Consider the following 22972-nt stretch of genomic DNA (forward strand, 5'->3'; position numbering starts at 1 on the left):
ATGGCACATACTTGTATCTCTGAGTATGGACTAGCTCACTTAACATGATTTGTTCGAGTTGCATCTTGCTTTTTTATTTTTGTTGGTCATGGGACTTGAACTCAGGGCCTGAGAGCTGACCCTGAGCTCTTTTTGCTTAGGGCTAGTGCTCTACCCTTTTGAACCACATTGCCTCTTCTGGTTTTCTGGTGGTAATTTGGACTTGGATTTTTTTTTTTTTTTTTTTTGGCCAGTCCTGGGCCTTGGACTCAGGGCCTGAGCACTGTCCCTGGCTTCTTTTTGCTCAAGGCTAGCACTCTGCTACTTGAGCCACAGGGCCACTTCTGGCCATTTTCTGTATATGTGGTGCTGGGGAATTGAACCCAGGGCCTCACGTATATGAGGCAAGCACTCTTGCCACTAGGCCATATCCCCAGCTGGTAATTTGGAGATAACATTCTCACAGGCCATAATCCAAGCTCAAGCCTATAATCCTAGCTGCTCAGGAGGCTGAGATCTGAGGATTGTGGTTTGAAGTCAGCCCAGGCAGAAAAGTCCTTGAGAAACTCTTATCTCCAATTAACTACTCAAAAACAAACAAACAACCAGAAGTGAAGCTATGGTTCAAAATGGTAGAGAGCTAACCTGGATCAAAAAAGAGTTCAGAGGGCTGGGGATATAGCCTAGTGGCAAGAGTGCCTGCCTCGGATACACGAGGCCCTAGGTTCGATTCCCCAGCACCACATATACAGAAAAAATGGCCAGAAGCGGCGCTGTGGCTCACGTGGCAGAGTGCTAGCCTTGAGCGGGAAGAAGCCAGGGACAGTGCTCAGGCCCTGAGTCCAAGGCCCAGGACTGGCCAAAAAAAAAAAAAAAAGAGTTCAGAGACAGTACTCAGGCCCAGAGTTCAAGCACCATAACTGGCAAAAAAAAAAAAAAAAAAAAAAAAAAGAGAGAGAGTCCCATGGACTTTCCTGCCTGGCCTGGCTTTGAAGTGCCATCTTCAGATCTTAGCTAACTGAGTAGCTAGAATTACAGGTGTAAGCCACTGGTACCCAGCTTGTTTGATTTTTCTTTTTTTCGGCCAGTCTTGGGGCTTGAACTCAGGGCCTGAGCACTGTCCCTGGCTTCTTTTTGCTCAAGGCTAGCACTCTGCCACTAGAGCCACAGCGCCACTTCTGGCCGTTTTCTGTATATGTGGTGCTGGGGAATTGAACCCAGGGCTTCATGTATGCGAGGCAAGCTCTCTTGCCACTAGGCCATATATCCCCAGCCCCCTTGATTTGTTTTTGACAGGGTCTTGCTATTCTATAACCCAAGCTGGCCTAGAACTCACAATCTTGTGTTTGCCTCCCCGCTTACTAGAATTTCATGTTTTGATTCTTTCCTTCTTGTGCCGGGGCACTGGGTTTTAACTCAGTGGCTGGCTGGCTGGTGTAGTACCCATTGAGCCGTGCCTCCACTTTCAGCTTTTTGTTAGCTAACTAGAAATAAGAGTCTCTTGGATTTGTCTGCCTAGGCTGGCTTCGAACCATGATCCTCGTACATCCTTGTAGCTACCACGCTGTCAGGCACCGCTGCTTCTCCTCCTGCTCCCCTTCTCTCCTCAGTCGCCACAGCATGGCATCTCTTGGTGGAAGCGCGTGTGCCCGGCCTTCGCTCACAGGCTTTGCAGTGGCGCCTTGCCTGTTGCCATTCTCCCTAGGTCTTCCCCTCCCTTGCCCCGTGCCTTTGGTGTCCGTCTCTACATGTTGGGGTACTCCGGGTGCCCTGTAAACGTTTCAGGAGGATGGATGTGGTGGGAGTCCGCATTTGGGTAGAGACTGGAGGCGGAGGAATGGCTGGCCGGCGGTCCCAGTGTCTCGGGAGGCGCCGTGAGGCTGGAACGGCCTGCTGGCTCTCCACCCCGCTGCACTTTAGAAGCACTCAGGGAGCTTTGGGGAAGGGCTGGGCGCTGACACCCTTTCTCTAGGCTGTTTAAGCGAGAATTGATGGGAGTGAGCTTCAAGCATCTATATTTCTGAAAAGCTCCCTGGATTATTCCACAACAGCCAAGCTCCTCGTGTTAGAGAAGAGGAAACAAACTGGGCGCAGAGCCTAAGGCAGGGCTGAGGCCACACAACCCTGTGCTGCTGGGCTGGACCAATGAGTCGCCTCCGCCTCTTCTTTATTTTTCTGCCAGCCCTGGGCCTTGGACTCAGGGCCTGAGCACTGGCCCTGGCTTCTTTTTGCTCAAGGCTAGCACTCTGCCACTTGAGCCACAGCGCCACTTCTGGCCTTTCCTGTATATGTGGTGCTGAGGAATGGAACCCAGGGCCTCATGTATACGAGGCGAGCACTCTACACACTCTGGACCTCCACCTCCTCGACTGTGACACGGAACCGGTAGTGGCGCTCACGGCCCCACGAAGCAGAGGCAATGTGCACAGCCCGGCACTGCCCGGCACTAAGAGATTCATCATTGGAAAAAATGGATATGACGTTTTCCAGGAAGAATTTACAGGCTCTGGTAATGTATTAAAGAATCAGGAAGGAAGAAATAAATCAACAACATGTAGCTTTTTCCCAATGCAGGACAGGGGATGGAGCCCAGGAAGGCTTGTGCCTTGTAGGCAAGCATGTTTAAGCCATAGCCCCAGACCTTTTGTTTCTATTTTGGTTTTGATAGACTTTCCCTAACTCACAATCCTCTCGCCTTTGCTTCCCAAGGAGCTGGGATTACACAGGTGAGCCACCCTGACTGGCAGATGTTGAAGCAAATCTAGATACCCGAAAATATAATAAGGGCAGGCGAGCTGGCCTGGGAGAGGTGGGGCTTGGGGAGGGTGGGCGGGGCTGGAGAACTCCACTCCATCCTGCTGCGCTCTGACACCCAAAGCACCTTTCCACCAGAGGGGCTCATCTGTTCTCAAGAAACTACAAACTGGGGCCAGGGATATGGCCTAGGGGTAGAGTGCTCGCCCTGTACACATGAAGCCCGGGGTTCAATTCCTCAGCACTGCATATAAGAAAAAGCCAGGAAGGGCGCCGTGGCTCAAGTGGTAGAGTGCTAGCCTTGAGCAAAAAGAAGCCAGGGACAGTGCTCAGGCTCTGAGTTCAAGCCCCAAGACTGGCAAAAAAGAAAAAAGAAACTACAAATTTACCAAGTCTTTTAGAGACTTAAGGAGATGATCTATAACAACTTTTTGCTTTTGTTTGATAGGCTAAATGCTGCTGAACCTTGTTTAAACACTGACTTTTGAATTTTGATCCATCTATAGCAAAATGTCAACCTTGTACGTTATTCTCAGTTCCCAGGCTGCTTAGAGAAAGCGTGCTTTTGGGTTGCTTCAATGTGCTCTCTTGGGTCATCCAGCAAGGACGTAGCTGGCGAAGGAGGTATGTCAGGAGTACAGGAGCCAGCTCCCACAGGCCTCCGCCACCCAACTTGGGGCAACCTGCTCTCACACCGAAACATGACATGAACTGACATGTCTGATTCACTTTACATGCGCACAGGGGAGGGGGGTGGGAATGGATGAGAGTCAGAGCTGGTGAAGTACAGTAGTTGCTAAGGCCAGGAGATCATTACCACTGTCTTTTCCTCTCCCTTTATGCTTAAGGACTGTAATAAAAAGTTGTTTAATAGAAAAAGCAGGAAGTGGCGCTGCGGCTTAAGTGGTAGAGCACTAGCCTCGAACACAGAGGCTCAGGGACAGAGCCCAGGTCCTAAATTCAAACCCTAGGACCAGAAAACAAAACAAAAACAAAAAACATGAAAAAGCCAGACGCTGGTGACTCATGCTTGTAATCCTAGCTACTCGGGCGGCTGAGATCTGAGGATCATGGTTCAAAGCCAGCCCAGGCAGGAAAGTCTGACCAGAAGTGGCACTGTGGCTCAAAGTGGGAGAGCTCTAGTCTTGAGCAAAAGAGCTCAGGGACAGTGCCCAGGTCCTGAGGTCAAGCGCCACCCCAAAAAACAAGCAAACAAAAAAACACATGAAAAGAGCCTAAAACAATAACAAAAACAACCACAAAGGCTCATAATGTTACTAAAAAAAAAAAAAAAAAAAAAAAAGCAGGAAGCAAGGTGGGCTCCGATGGCTCACGCTTATAATCCCAGCTACTCAGGAGGCTGAGAGCTGAGGATCATGGTTTGAAGCCAGCTAAGGCAGAAACAGTCTGGGACTCTTTTTGTGCTGTTCCTTAGCTTTATCACTCAAGGCTAGTGCTATACCACTTGAGCTGCAGCTTTATTTGTGCCTTTTTGCTGGTTAATTGGAGATAAGTTTTATGGACTTTTTAGCAGGGACTGGCCCAGCAAAAAGCTGATTAATGAGACCTACTTTAAAGAAGAAGAAACTAAAGAAAGAGGTCATTAAATCTAAGTGCATTTAAAATATAAATGCCATAGCCCGAGCTGGTGGCTCACACCTGTAATCCTAGCTACTCAGGAGGCTGAGAGCTGAGGATCTTAGTTTAAAGCCAGCCTGGGCAGGAAAGTCCGAAAGACTCTTATGTCTAATTAACCACCAGAAAACCGGAAGTGGTACTATGGCTCAAGTGGCAGAGCTCCAACCTTGAGCTGAAGAGCTTAGGGATAGCTCCCAGGCCCAGAGTTCAAGCCCCATGACTGACAGAAAAAGAAAACAAAAAGAGGGAATATATATGGCTCCAGGACTTGTTTTTTCCAGTCCTGGGGCTTGAACTCAGGGCCTGAGCACTGTCCCTGGCTTCTTTTTGCTCAAGGCTAGCACTCTGCCACTTGAGCCACAGCGCCACTTCTGGCTTTTTTCTATATATATATATGGTGCTGAGGAATCGAACCCAGGGCTTCATGTATACTAGGCAAGCATTCTACTGCTAAACTACATTCCCAGGCCAGAAATTCTTTTTTGAAGCTGTAGAGCAGAACTGAATGGTATACAATGACTATGGCTAACAGAGGCCATCTTCTGCCAAACATTCTCTTATTCACTGTGCTCACCATCATTTTTCTTTTCTTCTTTTTCTGTGGATCGTGGGGCCTGGACTCAGGGCCTGGGTGCTGTCCCTTACCTTTTTTGCTCAAAGCTAGTAAGTACTCTACCATTTTGAGCCACAGCTCCAATTCCTGTTTTTAGGTGTTCACTAGTAGATAAAAATCTTACAGCCTTTCCAGCCTGAGCTGGCTGGCTCTGAACCAGGCTCCTCAGCTCTCAGCCTCCAGAGCAGCTGGGATGACAGGCGCGAGCCGCCGGCACCTGGCCTCGCAGTCATTTTTCAAAAGGTGTAAGCCATCGGTTTAGTAAACATTTCACTTTACACATGCCTTTCATTGAAAATTATCTTGTAGGCGTTTCCTTAAACTTAAAATTATTTTGAAAACCTCTTAAATGACTCTATAATAACTCATCTTAGTGAATCATCCCTCTATTATTAGACACTTGCGATCGAGCTGTGGGAAATCTACAACAGTAATGGCTCACTAGGTCGAAAGAACTTGGAAACAAAATTGGCAAGGATTCTGCGAAGGAATTCTAAAATGAGACACAAGCAGAAGCAAACAGAACTATACTTGAAATGAATAATAGCATAACCATGCCCAAGGAGGAAATAGAACCCAAACAACTTCTGAACACAGTATTTTCACCATAAACCCTTCTGTAAAGACAACATACTTTAAACCAACAACGAGTAAGTCCACAGAGGTGAAAACCATGGATTAGCAGTTCTAAAACCACTTTCTGCCAGCACTGGTGGCTCACACCTGGAATCCTACTCAGGAAGCTGAAATGTTAGGATCATGGTTGGAAGCCAGCTCAGGCAGAAAAGCCCATGAGACATTTGTCTCTAATTAGCTAGCAAAAACCCAGTAGTGGAGGCGTGGCTCAAGTGTTAGACTGCCAGCCTGGAGTAGAGGACGCTATAGCAAGAGCATGAGACCTTGAGTTCAAATTCTAGTACCAGCATGAAAGAAAAAGAAGAAAAAAAATCAAGCAGAGAAATAAGCAAGGCTTGGGTCAATCTACTGGTCAGGGCTTAAGAACTCATAGCTTGTAACATTGTTAAGCATATAAATATCTACAGATATGTTATATACAAATACATATATTTCCTAACAAGACCTCAGCAGTAATGAGCTCAGTTCTTGGCACAGGTATGTTTACACACACATATATATATAGATAGATATATTGCATCTGTGTTTTGCTAAGGATTGAACTCAGGACCCCCTACCACCTACCACAGAGCTATACCACCAGCACCTTATCTTGGTTGCTAAATACTCTTCTCATCTAGAAAGAGTTTCTCCCTGTTTTTTTTGGGGGGGGGGAGGGGGGCAGTCCTGGGGCTTGAACTCAGGGCCTGGGCACTGTCCCTGAACTTCTTTTGCTCAAGGCTAGCACTCTACCACTTGAGTCACAGCGCCACTTCTGGCTTTTTCTGTGTATGTGATACTGAGGAATTGAACCCAGGACTCTGGACATGCTAGACAAGCACTCTATCACTAAGCCACATTCCCAGCCCCAAGAATGTCTTCTTCTTCTTTTTTTTTGGCCAGTCCTGGGGCTTGGACTCAGGCCTGAGCATTGTCTCTGGCTTCTTTTTTTCTCAAGGCTAGCACTCTGCCACTTGAGCCACAGCGCCACTTCTGGCCGTTTTTTCTATATATGTGGTGCTGGGGAATTGAACCTAGGGCTTCATGTATACGAGGCGAGCACTCTTGCCACTAGGCCACAATTCCCAGCCCCCTGTCTTCTTTTTAAAAAAGAGAAAATTGATTCCAGAGCAAGGGCAGAGAAATTAAAAGATAAACACAGACTATCTTACTTTGTCAGAAATTAAAGCGAGTACCAAGAGCTGATGCCTCACACCTGTAAGCTTAGCTGCTCAGAAGGCTGAGATCTGGGGATCACAGTTCAAAGCAGGTCTGGGCAGGAAAGTCTGTAAAACTCTTCTCTCCAACTAATCACTAGAAAACTAGAAGTGGAACCGTAGCTCAAAAATGCTACAGCGCTAGCCTTGAGCAAAAGAGCTCAGGGACAGCACACAGGCCCTGAGTTCTAGCCCCATGACAAGTACATAAATAAATCAGGGTGTGCTCAGATCACAACACCCAGCAGACGCGTCAGCAACTGCCTGGCACTAGTGCTCACAGCTACTTAGAAAGGTGTGACCTGGGGGACAATGGCAGAAGTGTTCAAAATTCCATCTCTGATTAGTAAGCAAAAAGCCAGAGCGGAGACGTGGCACAAATGGTAGAGTACCCGCTGTGAGCAAGAAATCGGAGCAAGAGCCTGAGGCTCCGAGCTGGAACAACAACAGCAAAGGCCCAGTGACCAACTGGTGAGGCGCCTGCCGGCCCCACGTGGGCTGACTGGAGGCGAGGCAGGTGACCGTGAAGAATGGGTGCTAATGGAAGCAAGTCTGCAGAGGGCCGCGAGGGAAAAGGCTCTTCAGAGGAGAAGGCCTGCGGTTACTTCAGTGACCACTGACCCACTAACTACTGTGGAAGGGCAAACGCGTGCGTGCGTGTGTGCAGGCGTGCGTGCGTGCGTCAAACGGCTGGACGTGAAATCTCCAAGTATTTTCCAGAAGATTCACAGTAACAACCAAAGCTGGGGAAAATAGCGGAGACCCGGAAGAGAGCACCGGGGACAGGGCAGCATTCAAGGCGGGCCACTGGCAGGAAGGGGCAAACCCACACGGTTGGCTCTGAGGATCCCACTCGAGGGCGAGAGTCCCGAGTGTGTCCTGCACTTCCTCGTGAGGAACCCTCGCCCCGGGGCACACCGAGGCCTTGGGGTCTCCTGATGTGGAGTCCGCCTCGCCTCGCTCCCCGCCGGCCCCACGCACTGCGCTCCGCTATGCACTGAAAATGGGGAAGCTGAGCCAAAATAAATCTTTTCTTTTAAATGATTCAGGTTTTGTCACAACAATAATAATAATAGTAATGATAATAGTAGTAACTAATAGTATAATCTCCCACCTTAAATGTCCAAAATACATCTAAGTATTCAAATGTGCACGTATGCGTGGATACTCCTATTGGGTCTTTGGTAGTTTCTAGAGACTATACTCAGTGGTTTGGGGCGGGGGGAGTGTTTAACTTGTTTAACCCCCCCAGTAGCCCCACTTCACTGGTGAGGCCTACCCTCCAGACAGAAGTTAGCAGCCCCATGCCATAAAGCTTGGAGTCACAGCAACGGTTTGGTTCCAAAGTCTCTAAGCCGCAGCGTGCTGCTGGGGAAGCCCTTTGAATTGGGAAGGAGAAGAAGAAAAAAGTCCTAGGTAGGAAATTTGGAAGTTAACACAGTGGGAGCCTGAGGTTAACGCGGCTATTCAGGTGTGTCTCCATCGTCTACCCCGGGAGGACGCGTCTCTGCGCGTGGCGTTACCTGGCAGAAGAACTGCGGCTGCGTCCCCGCGGCGGGCGCCGGGCTGAACGTGCTGGGAGACTTGGAAGCAGAGGCTGGAAGACGATGAGCCGCACTGACGGGCACCGGAGTCCTGTTGGGCTGGGTGACCTGCTCTCCTGTGAAATTTGATCCTGACGTCCCAGATGGCACTGCAGACCCAAGGCTGGGATGGGCGGTGCTGGCTGAGCTGACAGCAGGAAACCGAGGAGGTCCAGACATGTTTGTCACCGAGGGCATGGTGGAGAAGCCAGGCCTCCCTTGGGAGACACTGCTCTGCCCTGGTGACAGGTGCAGTACGGTGGGTGACGCCTGCTGCAAGGGCATCTGTCCCATCTGTGGAGAGGCGTGATTGACGATCACGGGACTTCCGGAGGTGGTGAACGTCTGCCCCGACACTAACTGGACGGCGGTGTTCTGGTTGTTAAGCATCTGTCCAGAATATGGTTGGTTGGTCCTGAGCATGTTGGAAGAGTTCCTGTTCAACATGACATGCTCCGAGGCCGCCTGGCCGGAAATGAGCTGGGATGGCTGAGTCTGCAGCAGCTGCCCGTTGATGGTCTGCACGTGGTGTACCGAGTTGGAGCTGACGGAAAGGCTGGTGGGTATGAGGAACTGGCTTTGGGGCGTGTGGGGCTGGCCCATGGGGGAGTGGATGACGATGCTGCCCCCCGTGTTGCTCACAGCCTGGGAGGTGGCGGGCTTCCTCGGGTTCTGTTGGTTTACGATGTTCACGGACATGTGTGGACCGACAACGGAGCCCTGGGGTGAGCTGGCGGAGGCAAAAGAGATCCCTTGTTGGACGTGGTGCTGCTGAATTCCCAAATTGTTCACATTGTACGTGTTTTGCTGACCCATCTGGATCGGCTTTGGCTGGATATTAATTGGGACTTTATTTGAATTTGGTGCGAGTCCCCTCTGGATGATGATGTTATGCACAGGTAAGGATGTCTGGAAATTTGTGCTGTTAAAGGGAACAGTGACAGGCTGTGCTACCGGGCTGGAATTGGAGTTCCCGAACAGTGAGCTGCCGTTGGGAGTCTGTCTATGAACCAGAAGCCCTCCGCTCACATTCGACGGGCCCTGCTGCCCGCTGCCCTTCAGGATGATCTGCGACCCATCGAGGTTGTTAATAGTCATCATGGAAGGCTGATTAGCAAATGACCCGATTAACTGTATTTGACCAGAACCACTAATCTGACTGCTGTTAGGCAAATGCTGGCTGGGAACACTGATTCCCACGTGCTGCATGAAGCCATGTTGCACACCCACTGTATTGCTTGCGAACGATGCTCCGACAGGCACGTGAGTCACCCCGATGGGCTGCAGCGTCTGACCTGAGTAATTAGAAACGTTAGAAGCCTGAGTGAAGGATGCTGATGAAGAAGGATGAAGCTGAGCTTGTGCAAACTGCTGGCTTGAGCCTATACTGGCATCCAGATAGGCCTCTTCTGCCAGCGTCTGCTCAGTGATATTAGCCTCCTGCAAGGATTTCTGAAGAATGTCGAAAGGTTGGTCCTCACTGAGATCAGGAAGAGGAGAAGACTCAAGTTCATCTTCAAGAAACTGAAGGCTACTGGAAAGTGGAAGTCCATCACTGGGCCCTTCTCCAAGCTGGGTGCTTACACCCTTGAGGGCTGCCTTAGGATCAGCATTCTAGAAAAGGAAGCAGAGTGTTAACAAGGCAGATCCACCCCTTCAAAGAGACTATACACAGAAGGGGCGCTGTGGCTCAAGTGGCAGAGGGCTAGCCTTGAGCAAAAGAAGCACAGGGACGGTGCCCAGGCCGAGTTCAAGGCCCAAGGACTGGCAAGACAAAACAAAAAACACTTGAGTAACAACAGAACAAACAAACAAAAATACTTTACAGCTGGGCACTGGTGGCTCACACCTGAAATCCTAGCTATTCAGGAGGAGCCTGAGATCTGAGAATTGTAGCCTGAAGCCAGCCAGGCAGGAAAATCTGTGAGGCTCTTATCTCCAATTATCCACCAAAAAGCTGGAAGTAGAGCTGTGACTCAGGTGATAGAGCACAAGCTTTGAGTGAAAAAGCTAAGGGTTGGAGCCTAGGCCTTAAGTTCAAGCCCCAGTACCAGCACAGAGAGACTAAATAAATAAATGTAAAAATGTTAAAAGTAGAGCTGGGCACCCACAATTTATTTACTTTAGTTCATTATTTAGGTGCTGGTCCTGGGGTTTGAACTCAGGGTCTAGGCACTGCCATTGACCTTTTTCAGCTTAAGGCTAGCATTGTATCACTTGAGCTACAACTCCATTTCTGGCTTTTTGGTGTTTATCAGAGATTAAGAGTTTTACAGACTTTTACGCCCAGGCTGGCTTTGAACTATGACTCAAATCTCAGCTAGGATATTAGGAATGAGCCACTGGTGCCGCGCGCGTGTGTGTGTGTCTGTGTGTGTCTGTGTGTGTCTGTGTCTGTGCCTTGAGCAAAAAGAAGCCAAGGACAGTGCTCAGGCCCTGAGTCCAAGGCCCAGGAATGCCCCCCACCCAAAGTAAATACATATATAAATAAAAGGCTAGCAATCTGCCACTTGAGCCACAGTGCCACTTCTGGCTCTTTTCTATATATGTGGTGCTAAGAAATCGAACCCAAGGCTTCATGTATACGAGGCAAGCACTCTACCACTAGGCCATACTCCCAGCCCCTATTTTATAATTTTTGAGACAGGGTCTCACTATCTATCCCAGGCCAGCCTAGAACTTATTATGTAGCCCTGGTTAATCTTGAACTCAAAAATCTTCCTTCCTCAGCCACCTGAGCATTGGCATTATAAGCACGTATCATTTAGACACTGTTACTATTCATGATTTTTACATCTTCTGAAATATTCTTCTATACTTGGCATGATGAAATAAGTGATTAAACGACATCCATATTGGAGAGCTAGAGTGAAGGAGGAAAGTTGGGAAATGAGCATCATTAGTGCTGAGGGGCAGGTTAACTATTGAGTTTCTACACTTCATAGCATCACCTGCCATCATTATTCATTCAAGATGAGGATCAGAAATGCATCATCGTGGGCTGGGATCGGTGGAGGACAGCATATGAGGCTCACCAGCACCACCGGACGGAGGGAGGCACAGATGGACGGAAAGGCAAATAACCAACAATGGGAGGAATGTTCAGCACAGTGACTGAAGCCACTCTAGCAGGTAGAGGTGCGGTTGCGTGTGAGTGCGCGTGCGCATGTGTGCGTATGTGGGTACACGTGCACGTGTGGGCCCTCCTGCATGCTAGGCAGAGGAGGCCAAGGTGATGGGATCTGACAACACACACATCGGAGTACGTGAGAGAACTGGGCCGAATCTCACTGCATTCCACAGATGAAGCAGATGATGATGATGGGTCAACATTTGTTGACAGCACTGATTGGTGATTTCCACGGATCTGAAAACTAATCTTAAGCACACTACGAAGCAGTTCTATTATTTCCCAGTTGCATAGTGAGGAAACTGAACATCACAGCTATACAGCGGTGAAGTAGGGGCTCAAATTTGGAGACAACAATACAGAGCAGAGTGATGAAACTGAAAAGATTAAGGAAACATAAAGCTTAAAACACAGCAATCTTTTGGGGGAGCTAAAGGGGTTGAACTTTTGGAGCCTTGAGTTTGCTGGAAGGCACTCTACGATTGAGCCATGCCTCCAGCCCATTTTTGCACTGACTATTATTTATTTGTTTGTTGATTTGTATATTTTCGCCAGTCCTGAGGCTTAAACTCAGGGCCTGGGCACAGTCCCTGAGCCTCATTGCGCTCAAGGCTAGCGCTCTACCACGAGGGCCACAACGCCACTTCTGGTGTCTGTGGTTAATTGGATAAGTATCTCACAGGCCACCACACCTGGCTTCTTCACTGACATGGAATCTTGCACACTTTTTGCCTGAGCTGGCCACTGCGATCCTTCTGGGCACATCACCGACCCACCCATTGGATGAGAAGGGGTCTCATGAACTATTTATACCCCAGCTGTGCGCAAACCCCAATCTTCTGTCTCCTGAATGGCTAGGGTGACAGGCGTGAGCCACTGTAGCAGCTTCAACACAGTGATCTTGACAGAGTCTTCAAGCAGGCTCCCCACGTCCCCACCTTATCAGGATGTTCCTAGAGCTTAACATCACGGGCTCCAGACCCTGGGGGGTGAGGGGTCTAGGACAGTACCCTAGCTCTGCAAGTCACGGCTGTATAATGTTGGGCCAAGTAACTTCAATGCTCTGTGCTTTTGTTTCCTTATCTGTAACATATGAATAATAGTAAAGCCATTTCATAAAAGTATTGTAAGGCCAGGAGCTGGTGGCTCATGCTTATAATCCTAGTTACTCAGGAGGTTCAGCCTGTGTTAGGTGACCTACTATAGGTGACTATAGTAGGCAACACCAATGTAATTCCGTCCATTTCCTTCTTATATAAGCTATGAGAGATAAAGGATTCAAATCATGACATAAGGCCAAGCCTCAATTCCACTGAGCACCTGTAGCTCACACTGAGATCTGAGAATTAAAAGTTCAAAGCTCAAAGCCAACCAGACAGACAAATCCATGAGAACTGTATCTCCAATTAACCAGAAGAAAGCCAAAACTGGAGGTATGGCTCAAGTGGCAAAGTACCATCCTTGGGTGAAAAAGCTAACAGGAGAAGGCCCAATGTTCAAGCCCCAGGACCACCATCACCAGCACGCACACATATACACACAGACAGACAGACAGATAAAAATTCCCAAAGTACCCTTGAGACAGAAACCCTCGAACATTATTACGCTTTATTTCCAATACTCACGGTAGAGTTGGCGAAAATTGAGTTTGAATTGGCTGCAGAATATCCTGCATTAGTCAAGTCATCGCTGCTCTGCAAGAGGGCAAATTCAATACGGTGGTTACTTTGACAGCAAGAAGAAACCAAATTTGTGTCTCTGCCCTGTTCTGAGTGGTACTTACAGATTTATTACTAGGTCCGTGTAGAAAATAGTTCAACGCTTGTGGGTCTCTAGAAAAGAAAAAAAAAAGAGGGCAACCAATTACTATATTAGCTCTATTTTCACTAAACAAGAAAATGGCTGGGCACTGGTGGCTCATGTCTGTAATCCTGCCTACTCAGAAGGCTGTGATCTGAGGATCATGGTTCAAAGCTAAGCCAGGTAGTCTGTGAGACTCTTAAAGATAAAAAAAGCCAGAAGCAGAGCTGTGGTTCAAGTGGTAGAGTGCTAGCTTTGAATAAATGAAGCTCAGGACACACACACACACACACACACACACACACACACACACACGCACACACATGCACACACATTGGCTAAGCCAGGTACCAGTGGCTTGTGCTTGTAATCCTACTCAGGAGGCTGAGACCTGAGGATTGTAGTTTAAAGCCAGCCCGAGCAGGAAACTCCGTGAGACTCTTTTCTCCAATTAACCACCAAAAAACTTAAAGTAGTAGAGTGCTAGTCTTGAGTCAAAGAGCTCAGGGACAGTGCCTAGGCCCTGAGTGCAAGACTCACAATCAACGGAAAAAAGAAAAAAGCAGCAACTAAACAAGAAAGTGGACTAGCCTGAGTAAAATCTTCTCCTTATTTTAAAAATGATTTTCTTAGTGGTCTTTCATTTCATTTGTTATTTTTTTCTTTTTGTTGTTCTATTTCTTATTATCACTCATTTCTGCTTCCTGAGATTTTTTTTTCTAGATTTCAGTGTTGGGGTTCCAGACCCAGAGCCTTCTTTACTTCCAAGCTACACCCCTAGTCCTGCCTTCTGGGGATTATTAGAAAAACATTTAGTGAAGGATTATGAAGTTATGACCCCTATGGCAATCTCTCTTTATCTCCCTGCTGCTATAGTTGTGATTAGTTCCTTCTATACTTCTTAGCCTGCTTTGGTTCAACAGTCCCGTCCCTCCCCCCCCCCCCCCCCCCGGCCCACTGGTCCTGAGTCTGGAATGAGCGCCTTACCCAATAAGATCAAGGAGACACGAGTCGTCATCATCATCCATGACAACTGTGAAGACAAGAGGGAAGCAAGTTTCAGTAAAGAACTGCAGCCATGGGCACCTTGAAGCACACCTAAACTCGGTAGCAATAGCAGTGTCACTCCTGTGTGTTTTTCTCCAGTTCCTGGTGATGGCTGTAATACTGAAGTTTCTATGGTTGCTGGGGCATGGTGGGGTGTGCCCTGCACCTCAAAAGGTTGAGGAAGGATGGCTTGAGCCTGGGTCCCCATCTCAAAAAATAAATAAATAAATAGAACTACCAATAAAAAAAAAAAATCTCACTCAAGGGGCTGGGAATATGGCCTAGTGGTAAGAGTGCTTGCCTGGTATACATGAAGCCCTAGCCCTGGGTTCAATTCCCCAGCACCACATATACAGAAAATGGCCAGAAGTGGCGCTGTGGCTCAAGTGGCAGAGTGCTAGCCTTGAGCAAAAAGGAAGCCAGGGACAGTGCTCAGACCCTGAGTACAAGGCCCAGGACTGAAGGGCTGGGAATGTGGCTTAGGGGTAGAGTGCTTGCCTTGTATACATGAAGCCCTGGGTTCAATTCCTCAGCACCACATAAGCAGAAAAGGCTGGAAGTAGCACTGTGGCTCAAGAGGTAGAGTGCTAGCCTTGAGCGAAAGAAGCTCAGGGACAATGCCCACGCCCTGAGTTTAAGCCTTAGGACTGGCCAAAAAATAAAAAGAAGATGTTGAATTTCTACTGCTGCTGGTGGCTCATATGTATTATCCTAGTTACTCAGGCAGCTGAGATTGGGAGACAGATGTTTGATGCCAACCGGGGCAGAAAACAACTGTGAGACTCCATTTCTAATTAACCAGCCAAAACCCAGAAGAGAGGCATGACTCAAATGGTGGAGAGGAAGCAAGCTGAGCAAGTATGAGGCCCAGAGTCCAAACCTTAGTACCCGCAAACACAAGGAAAGAACTGAATTTAAATTGCTTTTATTATTTCAAAAACAACAACAAAAACCCCTCAACTTCAAGAGGAAGATTCTAAACAAATCAAAGCTAGCTGGCAGAGGCCTCGTCATGCACACTCCCCCAAGGGCCTGAAAACAGCCAACAGCAACTTCCTCGAGGGGGAGCAAACAAGGGGAGCAATCACACTTCCGTCTAGAACACATCTCCTGCATTCAGAGGTCTTTGCGTTTGGGAGCTGGAGGACAATCCAGACTTCTTGCCATATTTTTGGCTTTCTGTAGGAAGCCAGGAAAGGGGGTTCCTTTCTGCATCAGGAGCCAGAAGCAATCTCACTGCCTTGCCATGGGCAGTGCAGCCCCCAGGCTGCAGCCCCCCAAGCCCTGCCGCTCCCCAGTGCAGAAGCGCGATCCCTGCTCAATGCCAACCCAGCCATAGCTAGCCCGAAAATGCCACACGGAAGAAAATGTCAGGCGGAAGTTTGCCCCGCTCGGGCCCTGGGCCACCTTCCTGCCCGGCGGGCCGGCCACGGTCCCCAGCACGGCCAGCACCGTGACTGGGCTTTGGCTGAAACAATCACAACCGTACGAATTCCAAGCGTGGTTCTCCCCCGAGATCCAGGCAACTTACACTAGTGATCCGACACCTGGCAACACTGCTGCGCCCCCATTTCAAGCCATGCGTGGAATGAATTTACATCACAGAATGCCAAGGCCAAGAGTTCTGAAGCAGTTGGAAAGGCAGTTGTGGACGGCAGTTGGACGGAGGAATGAAGTCCTGAAGAGATGCCCAGAATAGGGCCACACCCGGAGGAGGCAGAGGAACAGGCTCTACGAAATGGGTTGTTTTTTTTTTCCTCTCTCTCTCTTTTTTGAATCCGCCATCTCCTCTCCATTTCCCCACATGTGTCATTTTGTCGGTCCCAAGGCCAAACACACACAGACCCCACCCCCGCTGGTTGAGGGGACTTCCTTTCCCCAGGACGAGTGGGGTAAGTACTTCTCGAGCGGGGTCTTCCCATTACTGTTAGGTTTGTTCCGGTGCTAGGTGATTTGGGGACTGCAATCCATTGAGAGAACCAGGGGGAGGAGAGATGCTGGGGGAGGAAGGAAGGGAGGGTGGGAGAAGTTTGCTCAAAGGGGGCACCGATGGCTGAGACCATGAAAAGAGCCAGCCACACGTGAAGTCTAGCTCCTAAGACTTCTGAGCAGTGGGAAGGGAGCCAGAGGGAAAGGGGGCGACTCTTGGGCGGATGTGCCCGAGGGAAGGTCTTTCCTGGGCCCCCATATTGAAGGTAGTACCACTGGCTCTAGTTCATTATCATCCCACGCTGGGCTACTGCCCAGACAGTGCAAGTACTTGGGATAAATTACCAAACTGTGATTCCCAGGTAAGCCTAGAAAGTGGATCTTTTTCTTTTGTTCTTTTCTTTTCTTTCTTTCTTTTGGTGCTGGTACTGAGCTTGGCTCTTCCAGGCACGGGGCTAGCACTACCACGTGAGCCACAGCTCCACTTCCGGCCTTTGGCTGGTTAACTAGAGAAAAGGTGATCTCAGATGTGTCTGCCTGAGCTGGCTTCAAACCTTTCTCAGATCTCAGCCTCCTGAGTAGCCACGGGACCCGGCTCAGGTCTTACTTCTTTCTGGCAAGATAACATCAATGGAGGTCCATTTTGTAAGGTTTTCTTTTTGGCCAGTCCTGGGGCTTGGACTCAGAGCCTGAGCACTGTCCCTGGCTTCTTTTTTTATTTCCCCCTCAAGCCTAGCACTCTACCACTTGAGCCAGAGCACCACTTCCAGCCTTTTCTGTGTATGTGATGCTGAGGAACCGAACCCAGGGCTTCATGCATGCTAGACAAGCACTCTACCACTCGGCCACCTCCCCAGCCCGTAAGGTGGGCTTCTGTAGCCTCTGGGAGTGTGGCTCAGCAGTACAGCATCCTCACAGGTGGTGAAGCCCTGCATTTGATCCGCAGCACCACAAAGCATCAATCGATACATAAAGAATTTGCTAAACTTATTATCAAGAGTTAATTTAAGCTTGGTGCCAGTGGCTCACACCTGTAATCCTAGCTATTCAGGAGGCTGAGCTCTGAAGATGGTGGTTCAAAGCCAGCCAGGGCAGGAAAATCCAAAACTCATCTCCAATTAACCACCAGGAAACCAGAAGTGGTGCTATGGCTCAAGTGGTAGAGCACTAGCCTTAAGCTGAAGAGCTCAGGAACAGCACAGAGCCCAGGCCCAGAGTTTGGGCTGTATGACTGGAAAAAAAAGATTAATTTAAAATGTGAGAAAGAGCCTACACCAAAACCCTGTTCACAGTGGCACGGGTTCCCCTGCTAGACTGCTCCCCAGGTCCAGGACCTGACAGCGGCGGCCCTACGGGTTAGACATGGTCAGAGGAAGGCGGCCTCAGCACTGGTACCGCCATCCACGTGTCCCTGCCATCTGAGGACATTTGCTATCCCCAGGTTGAATGTAACAAGCTACTCCTTAAGGAATTAACAGCTGGACGATGGTGGCACACGCCTGTATTCCTGGCTACTCAGGAGGCTGAGATCTGAGGATCGAGGTTCAAAGCCAGCCTAGGCAGAAAGGCCCGTGAGCCTTTGATTTCCAACAAACAACTCAGAAAAGTCTGGAAGTGGTGCTCGGGCTCAAGTGGTCAAGTGCCAGCCTTGAGCAAAAGAAGCTTAGGGACAGAGCCCAGGCCCTGGGTTCAAGCCCAAGGACTGGCAAAAAGAAAAAAGAAAAGAATTAATGAAATTATTTTAAAGGGCTGGGGATGGAAGGCAATGCTTCTCTCACACGCTTAGGTGCGTGTGTACTCGACCCAACCATTTTCTAACTGGATGAATCCTCTCCCAGAGAGAGGCTGGGCAAACACTTGATTTCAAACAGTTTTCTGGAGGCTGTCAACGGAGACCTTCTCCACAGGCTTCCCTGCCGGCCCCTTCTCTCACCTTCGTCTCAAATGATCCGTATTCATAATGAAACTGTGCCAAAAATGTAGTATAATTCTCTTACTAGGATGTTATGTGGTCCACTGAAGTAAATTTACCCATTTAAGATGATAAAAAAAAAAAAACACACCCTAACGCGAAGGATGATCCAAGGCGCACAGTGGCCAACAAGCCACTTAGAAAACTAAAAGTAATATTTTAAATTGTGTGTGTGTTCCAGTTCTGGCCTTGAACTCAGGGCCTTGTGCTCTTGCTTGACTTTTTCATTCAAGGCTGGTGCTCTACTACTTGAGTCATAACTCCACTTCTACCAGTTTTTTGCTCAAAGGCCAATTAGAGATAAAAGTCACATAGACTTCTCTGCCTGGACTGGATTATGAATTGCAATCCTCAGATATCAGACTCCTGAATAGCTAAGATCACAGGAGTGAGCTACCAGCACCCAGCTTAAATTGCTCTTCTTGGATTCAATAATAGCTGAGTAATAGCTTTTAATGAATAACAGCTTTTATTTTTATTTTTGCCAGTCCTGGGAGTTGAACTCAGGGCCTGAGCACTGTCCCTGGCTTCTTTTTGCTCAAGGCTAGCACTCGGTCAACTTGAGCCACAGCGCCACTTCTGGCTTTTTCTATATATGTGGTGCTGAGGAGTGGAACCCAGGGCTTTATGCATGTGAGGGCAAGCACTCTACGGCTAGAACACATTCCCAGCCCCTGAATAATAGCTTTTAGTCAAGAACACTATAGAGTGACAAAAACTAGGGGTGGGGGAGTAGAGGGGGAGAGGGAGAGCCACACCTCACACTGTAGGGACAGTGCTCAGGCCCTGAGTTCAAGCCCCACCACTGACTAAATGAATAAAAATGATCAGAATGCAGTAAGTCTGATGTCACAAGGTACAGAAGTCATTAAGGCAGAAAAATTCCATGCCATATACGTTTTAGATTCTGGAGTGTTGGGGTGTGGCTCAAGTTAGAGAATGCCTGCTTAGCCTGAGTTCCAACCCCAGTACCCCCCCAAAAAAACAACAACAACAAAAAACCTACCTAATTTGATTCTGTCATTATATTGGCGAATTGGAGATAAGAGTCTCAGGGCTTTTCTGGCCATGCTGGCTTCAAACTGAGATACTCTAAGATAGTCTGATCTCGGCATCCTGAGTAGCTTGGATTATAGGTATAGGCCACAGGTGCCTGGCCACTTTTTCCTTGTATGAGTACTCATTATATTGCCCAGGCTATCCTCATACTAATGGGCTCGAGTGAGCCTCCTGCCTCAACCTCAACCTCCTTAGTAGCTGAGATTATGGGCACGCACCACTATGCCTACCTGGATACTAGCTAAATGTTAGTTTATGTTTGGTTGGGTTTTTGTTTTTTGGTGTTTTTTTTTTTTTTTTGGTCAGTTGTAGGGCTTGAACCCTGGGCCTGGGCGTTGTCCCTAAGCTCTTCAGCTCAAGAATAGCACTCTACTACTTGAGCCACAGCACCACTTTGGGTTTTCTGAGTGGTTTATTGGAGATGAGAGTCTCATGGACTTTTCTGCCTGGGTTGGCTTTGAACAGAGATCCTCAGATCTCAGCCTCCTGAGTAGCTAGGATGACAGGCGTGAGCCACTGGTGCCCAGCTTGTACTTCTTAAAATATAATTTCATTGTTAATTATTAAGGTATTGTACAAAGGGGTTACCATTTTACGTTAGGTAATGAGTACATTTTTTTAGGGCAATGTCACTGCTTTCTTCCCTTTCCTCAGTCCCCTCCCCTTAAATGTTAATTTTATAACAACAGGTACTAGATAGTTTTAAATGCATATAGCTATTTCTATGCTTTGTATAGGGCATAATTAGGTTACTTGTGAACAGTTTGATTTGTTAGAAGCTTGTAAGCTTTCTCCATCTTTAGTAGAGGGATAATTTTGCCCTCTACTGAGGCAGAACCCTTTTGGAAACTTCAGCTGATACCCTATGACATACAAAGAGTTTTGTACTCTTGTAGATGAGAACATACACTGTTCTTTGCCTGTCTGAGTTCCCAGTATTGTCTCCTCTTTCCCAGAGCCTGGGGAGTTTCCTCAAACATCCACAGCGAAGGACTGGGATGTGGCTCTGTGGTATGGAGGAAGCCTTGGGTTCAATCCCAGAATTGCCAAAAAAAAAAAAAGTAAGTACAAAATGGCTGGGCGCTGGTGGCTCACGCCTGTAGTAATCCTAGCTACTGAGGATGCAGAGCTGTAAGGATCAGAGGTTCAAAGCCAGCCTGGGCAGGAAAATCGCTGAGACTCTTATCCTCAATTAAGCACCAGAAACCGGAAGTGACGTTGTGGCTCAAAGTTGCAGGGCTACTGGTCTTGAGTGGAAGAGCTCAGGGACAGCACCCAGGCACAGACCATAAGAAAAAAAGAAAAAGCACAAAATGAAGACCTAAAGGAAGAGACTACAGATTTCCAGGGTTCTCTCTATGGAGATCTCTTCTCCCTGGTATCCTTCTCTGTTTCCCCCCCTTAGCTATACCAGGTCGCCCTCAGGAAGATGACCAGAGCCCATCTGGCCCCTTCCTATGTTGGAGCCTGACAGGAAAGCGGGGCACTTCTAGGGAGATGAGCGTGTTGGGCTTTTCTGGCTGGGCTGGCTTTGAACCGTGATCCTCAGAGATCTTACCTTCTTGCGTAGCTAGGATTACAGGTGTGAGCCACCGGCACCCAGCTTCAGCTTTTTGTCTTTGTTGGAGTCTGAGACTCAGATGTCAACCTCCTAAACTTCCAGACGAGAGCCACCAGTGACCAGTTCAACTAAGTGCCGCCGCCGCCTCCTCTTTCCTGAGGTTTGAACTCAGGTTCTCTCCACTAGAAAGCCCTACTTCCTGCCCAGTTTGTAACTTTCTTAGGTAGGAAGGCAAAGCTAGTCCAGTCATCCGTCAAGGCTTTGAGGAAGTCACGTCAGGAAGTAAGAACCGGTTAGCACCATCTTCAGCATGAATTGCGGCAGGAGCGCCTCCTACAGGAGGTGGGGGCAGACATCTAAATTGCAGTGTTCCCTGTCTCCTTTGGTTTTCTCTCCAGAAGAAAACCTTCAGGAATGAAAACCCTGCTGCTTTAATTCCTATCTTTAATCAAGTCGTTCAGTGAATGTAAAGAGATTCACTATTCACTTAACAAGCATTTGCCATCTCCTGGGTGCTGAGTACTCTTGTTACAGGCAGTGAACATTGAATGACAATGACATAATGTGATGTGGAAACATGCAAATTCTGGCCAGAAGCTGGCAGCTCAGGTCTGTAATCCCAGCTACTCAGGAGGTGGAGATTCAAGGATCAAGGTTCAAAGCCAACTTGGGCAGAAAACCAGAAGTGGTGCTGTGGCTCAAAGTGGTAGAGCGCTAGCCTTGAGTGAAAAAGCTCAGGGATGGCGCCCAGGCCTAGACTCCAAAGGTCCACAAACAACAACAACAACAAAGCAAATGCTACGAAACTCTGGTAGGAAGGGGAAGCAAAGCTGACTATGTGTTTAATCAATCTTCCAGTGAATGTTACTTTTTATTTACCTTTGTATCTGGTTGCTCATGTCTGTAATCCCAGCTACTCAGGAGACTGAGATCTGAGGATTGTGGTTTGAAGCCAGTCCAGGCAGGAAAGTCCATGAAACTCTTGTCTCCCCTACATTACCAAAAAAGCCAGAAGTGGAGCTGTGGCTCAAGAGGTAGAATGCTAATCTTTTTTTCTTTTCTTTTCTGATAACTCTGTCTTCTTTACATTATATACAGTATATTCATTCGTATATCTTAAGAGTGCTAATCTTGAGCAAGAGAAGCTCAGGGACAGCACACAGACCCTGAGTTCAAGCCCCAGGAATGTCGTTTATTCAGGACAGGTCTTTTTAAGTCATGTAGGATATAAAGTACTGCCATCATTCCCTCTGATGATGATATAATGGTTTGGGGGCTGTTCAATTAGTAAGTGCAAGCTTTCGGCAGGATTCCTACTTTTGAGAACTCTGCTTTTGGAGGAGGACTCGTGACAAAGGCGGTGTGTGTGAAGTGCTGGGCTCCGGGCTGCTTGGGCTTGTATGAAATAATGAGTGTGCTACAAGAAAACATGTTCATGTTTTCACAATTACATTTGTTTGTAATAAAAAGCAGGTGTCCACTTCAATATGATTGCCTCTGAGATTTTCCATTATTACTCAACCAAGGACTTAATTCATTCTCTTAACAGAGAGAGGAAGAAAAAAAGACTAAGAAAAGTTATTTGGAGAAAAAATTAGATATTTAAAATATTCCTCAAAGCCAGGTCCTGGCAGCTCATGTCTATAATCCTAGCTACTCAAGAAACTGATATCTGAGGATCTTGGTCCAAAGCAAGTGTGGGCAAAATTCCGTGAGACTTTTATCTCAAATTAACCACCAAAAGCCAGAAGTGGCGCTGTGGCTCAAATGCTAGAGCACTAGCCTTGAGCACAAAAGCTCAAACTCAGTGCCCAGGCCCTGAGTTCAAGCCCCAGTACTGGTGCATGAGTGTGGAATTTGGGACTATCAGTTGCCCCTGAGAAATTTTCAGGCCAGGGCTGGAAATGTAGCTTAGTGGTAGAGTGCTTGCTTAGCATGCATGAGGCCCTGGGTTCGATTCTGCAGCACCACATAAACAGAAAAAGCCAGAAGTGGGGCGGTGCCTCAAGTGGTAGAGTGCTAGTCTTGAGCAAAAGAAACTCAGGGACAATGCTCAGGCCCTGAGTTCAAGCCCC

The 22972-nt window shown here is 48.1% G+C and overlaps 1 protein-coding gene across 3 annotated transcripts in view; it reads right to left on the reverse strand.

Moving 5' to 3' along the window:
* Window positions 1-22972, reverse strand: part of Bicral (BICRA like chromatin remodeling complex associated protein) — a 70849-nt gene that overhangs the window by 14552 nt on the left and 33325 nt on the right. For 2 of the 3 annotated variants that reach the window (XM_048347758.1, XM_048347759.1), the window contains 4 exons: window positions 14317-14362; window positions 13313-13361; window positions 13155-13223; window positions 8340-10013 (listed from right to left, as the gene is read on the reverse strand). In XM_048347758.1, coding sequence (XP_048203715.1) covers window positions 8340-10013; window positions 13155-13223; window positions 13313-13361; window positions 14317-14357 — 1833 coding nt within the window. In that variant the 5' untranslated portion in view covers window positions 14358-14362. Of the gene's footprint in view, window positions 1-8339; window positions 10014-13154; window positions 13224-13312; window positions 13362-14316; window positions 14363-15907; window positions 16386-22972 lie in introns of those variants that run through there. The other variant, XM_048347756.1, reaches the window with a different exon arrangement.

The sequence above is a fragment of the Perognathus longimembris genome, chromosome 6 (assembly GCF_023159225.1).
Source record: "Perognathus longimembris pacificus isolate PPM17 chromosome 6, ASM2315922v1, whole genome shotgun sequence".
NCBI lineage: Eukaryota > Metazoa > Chordata > Mammalia > Rodentia > Heteromyidae > Perognathus > Perognathus longimembris.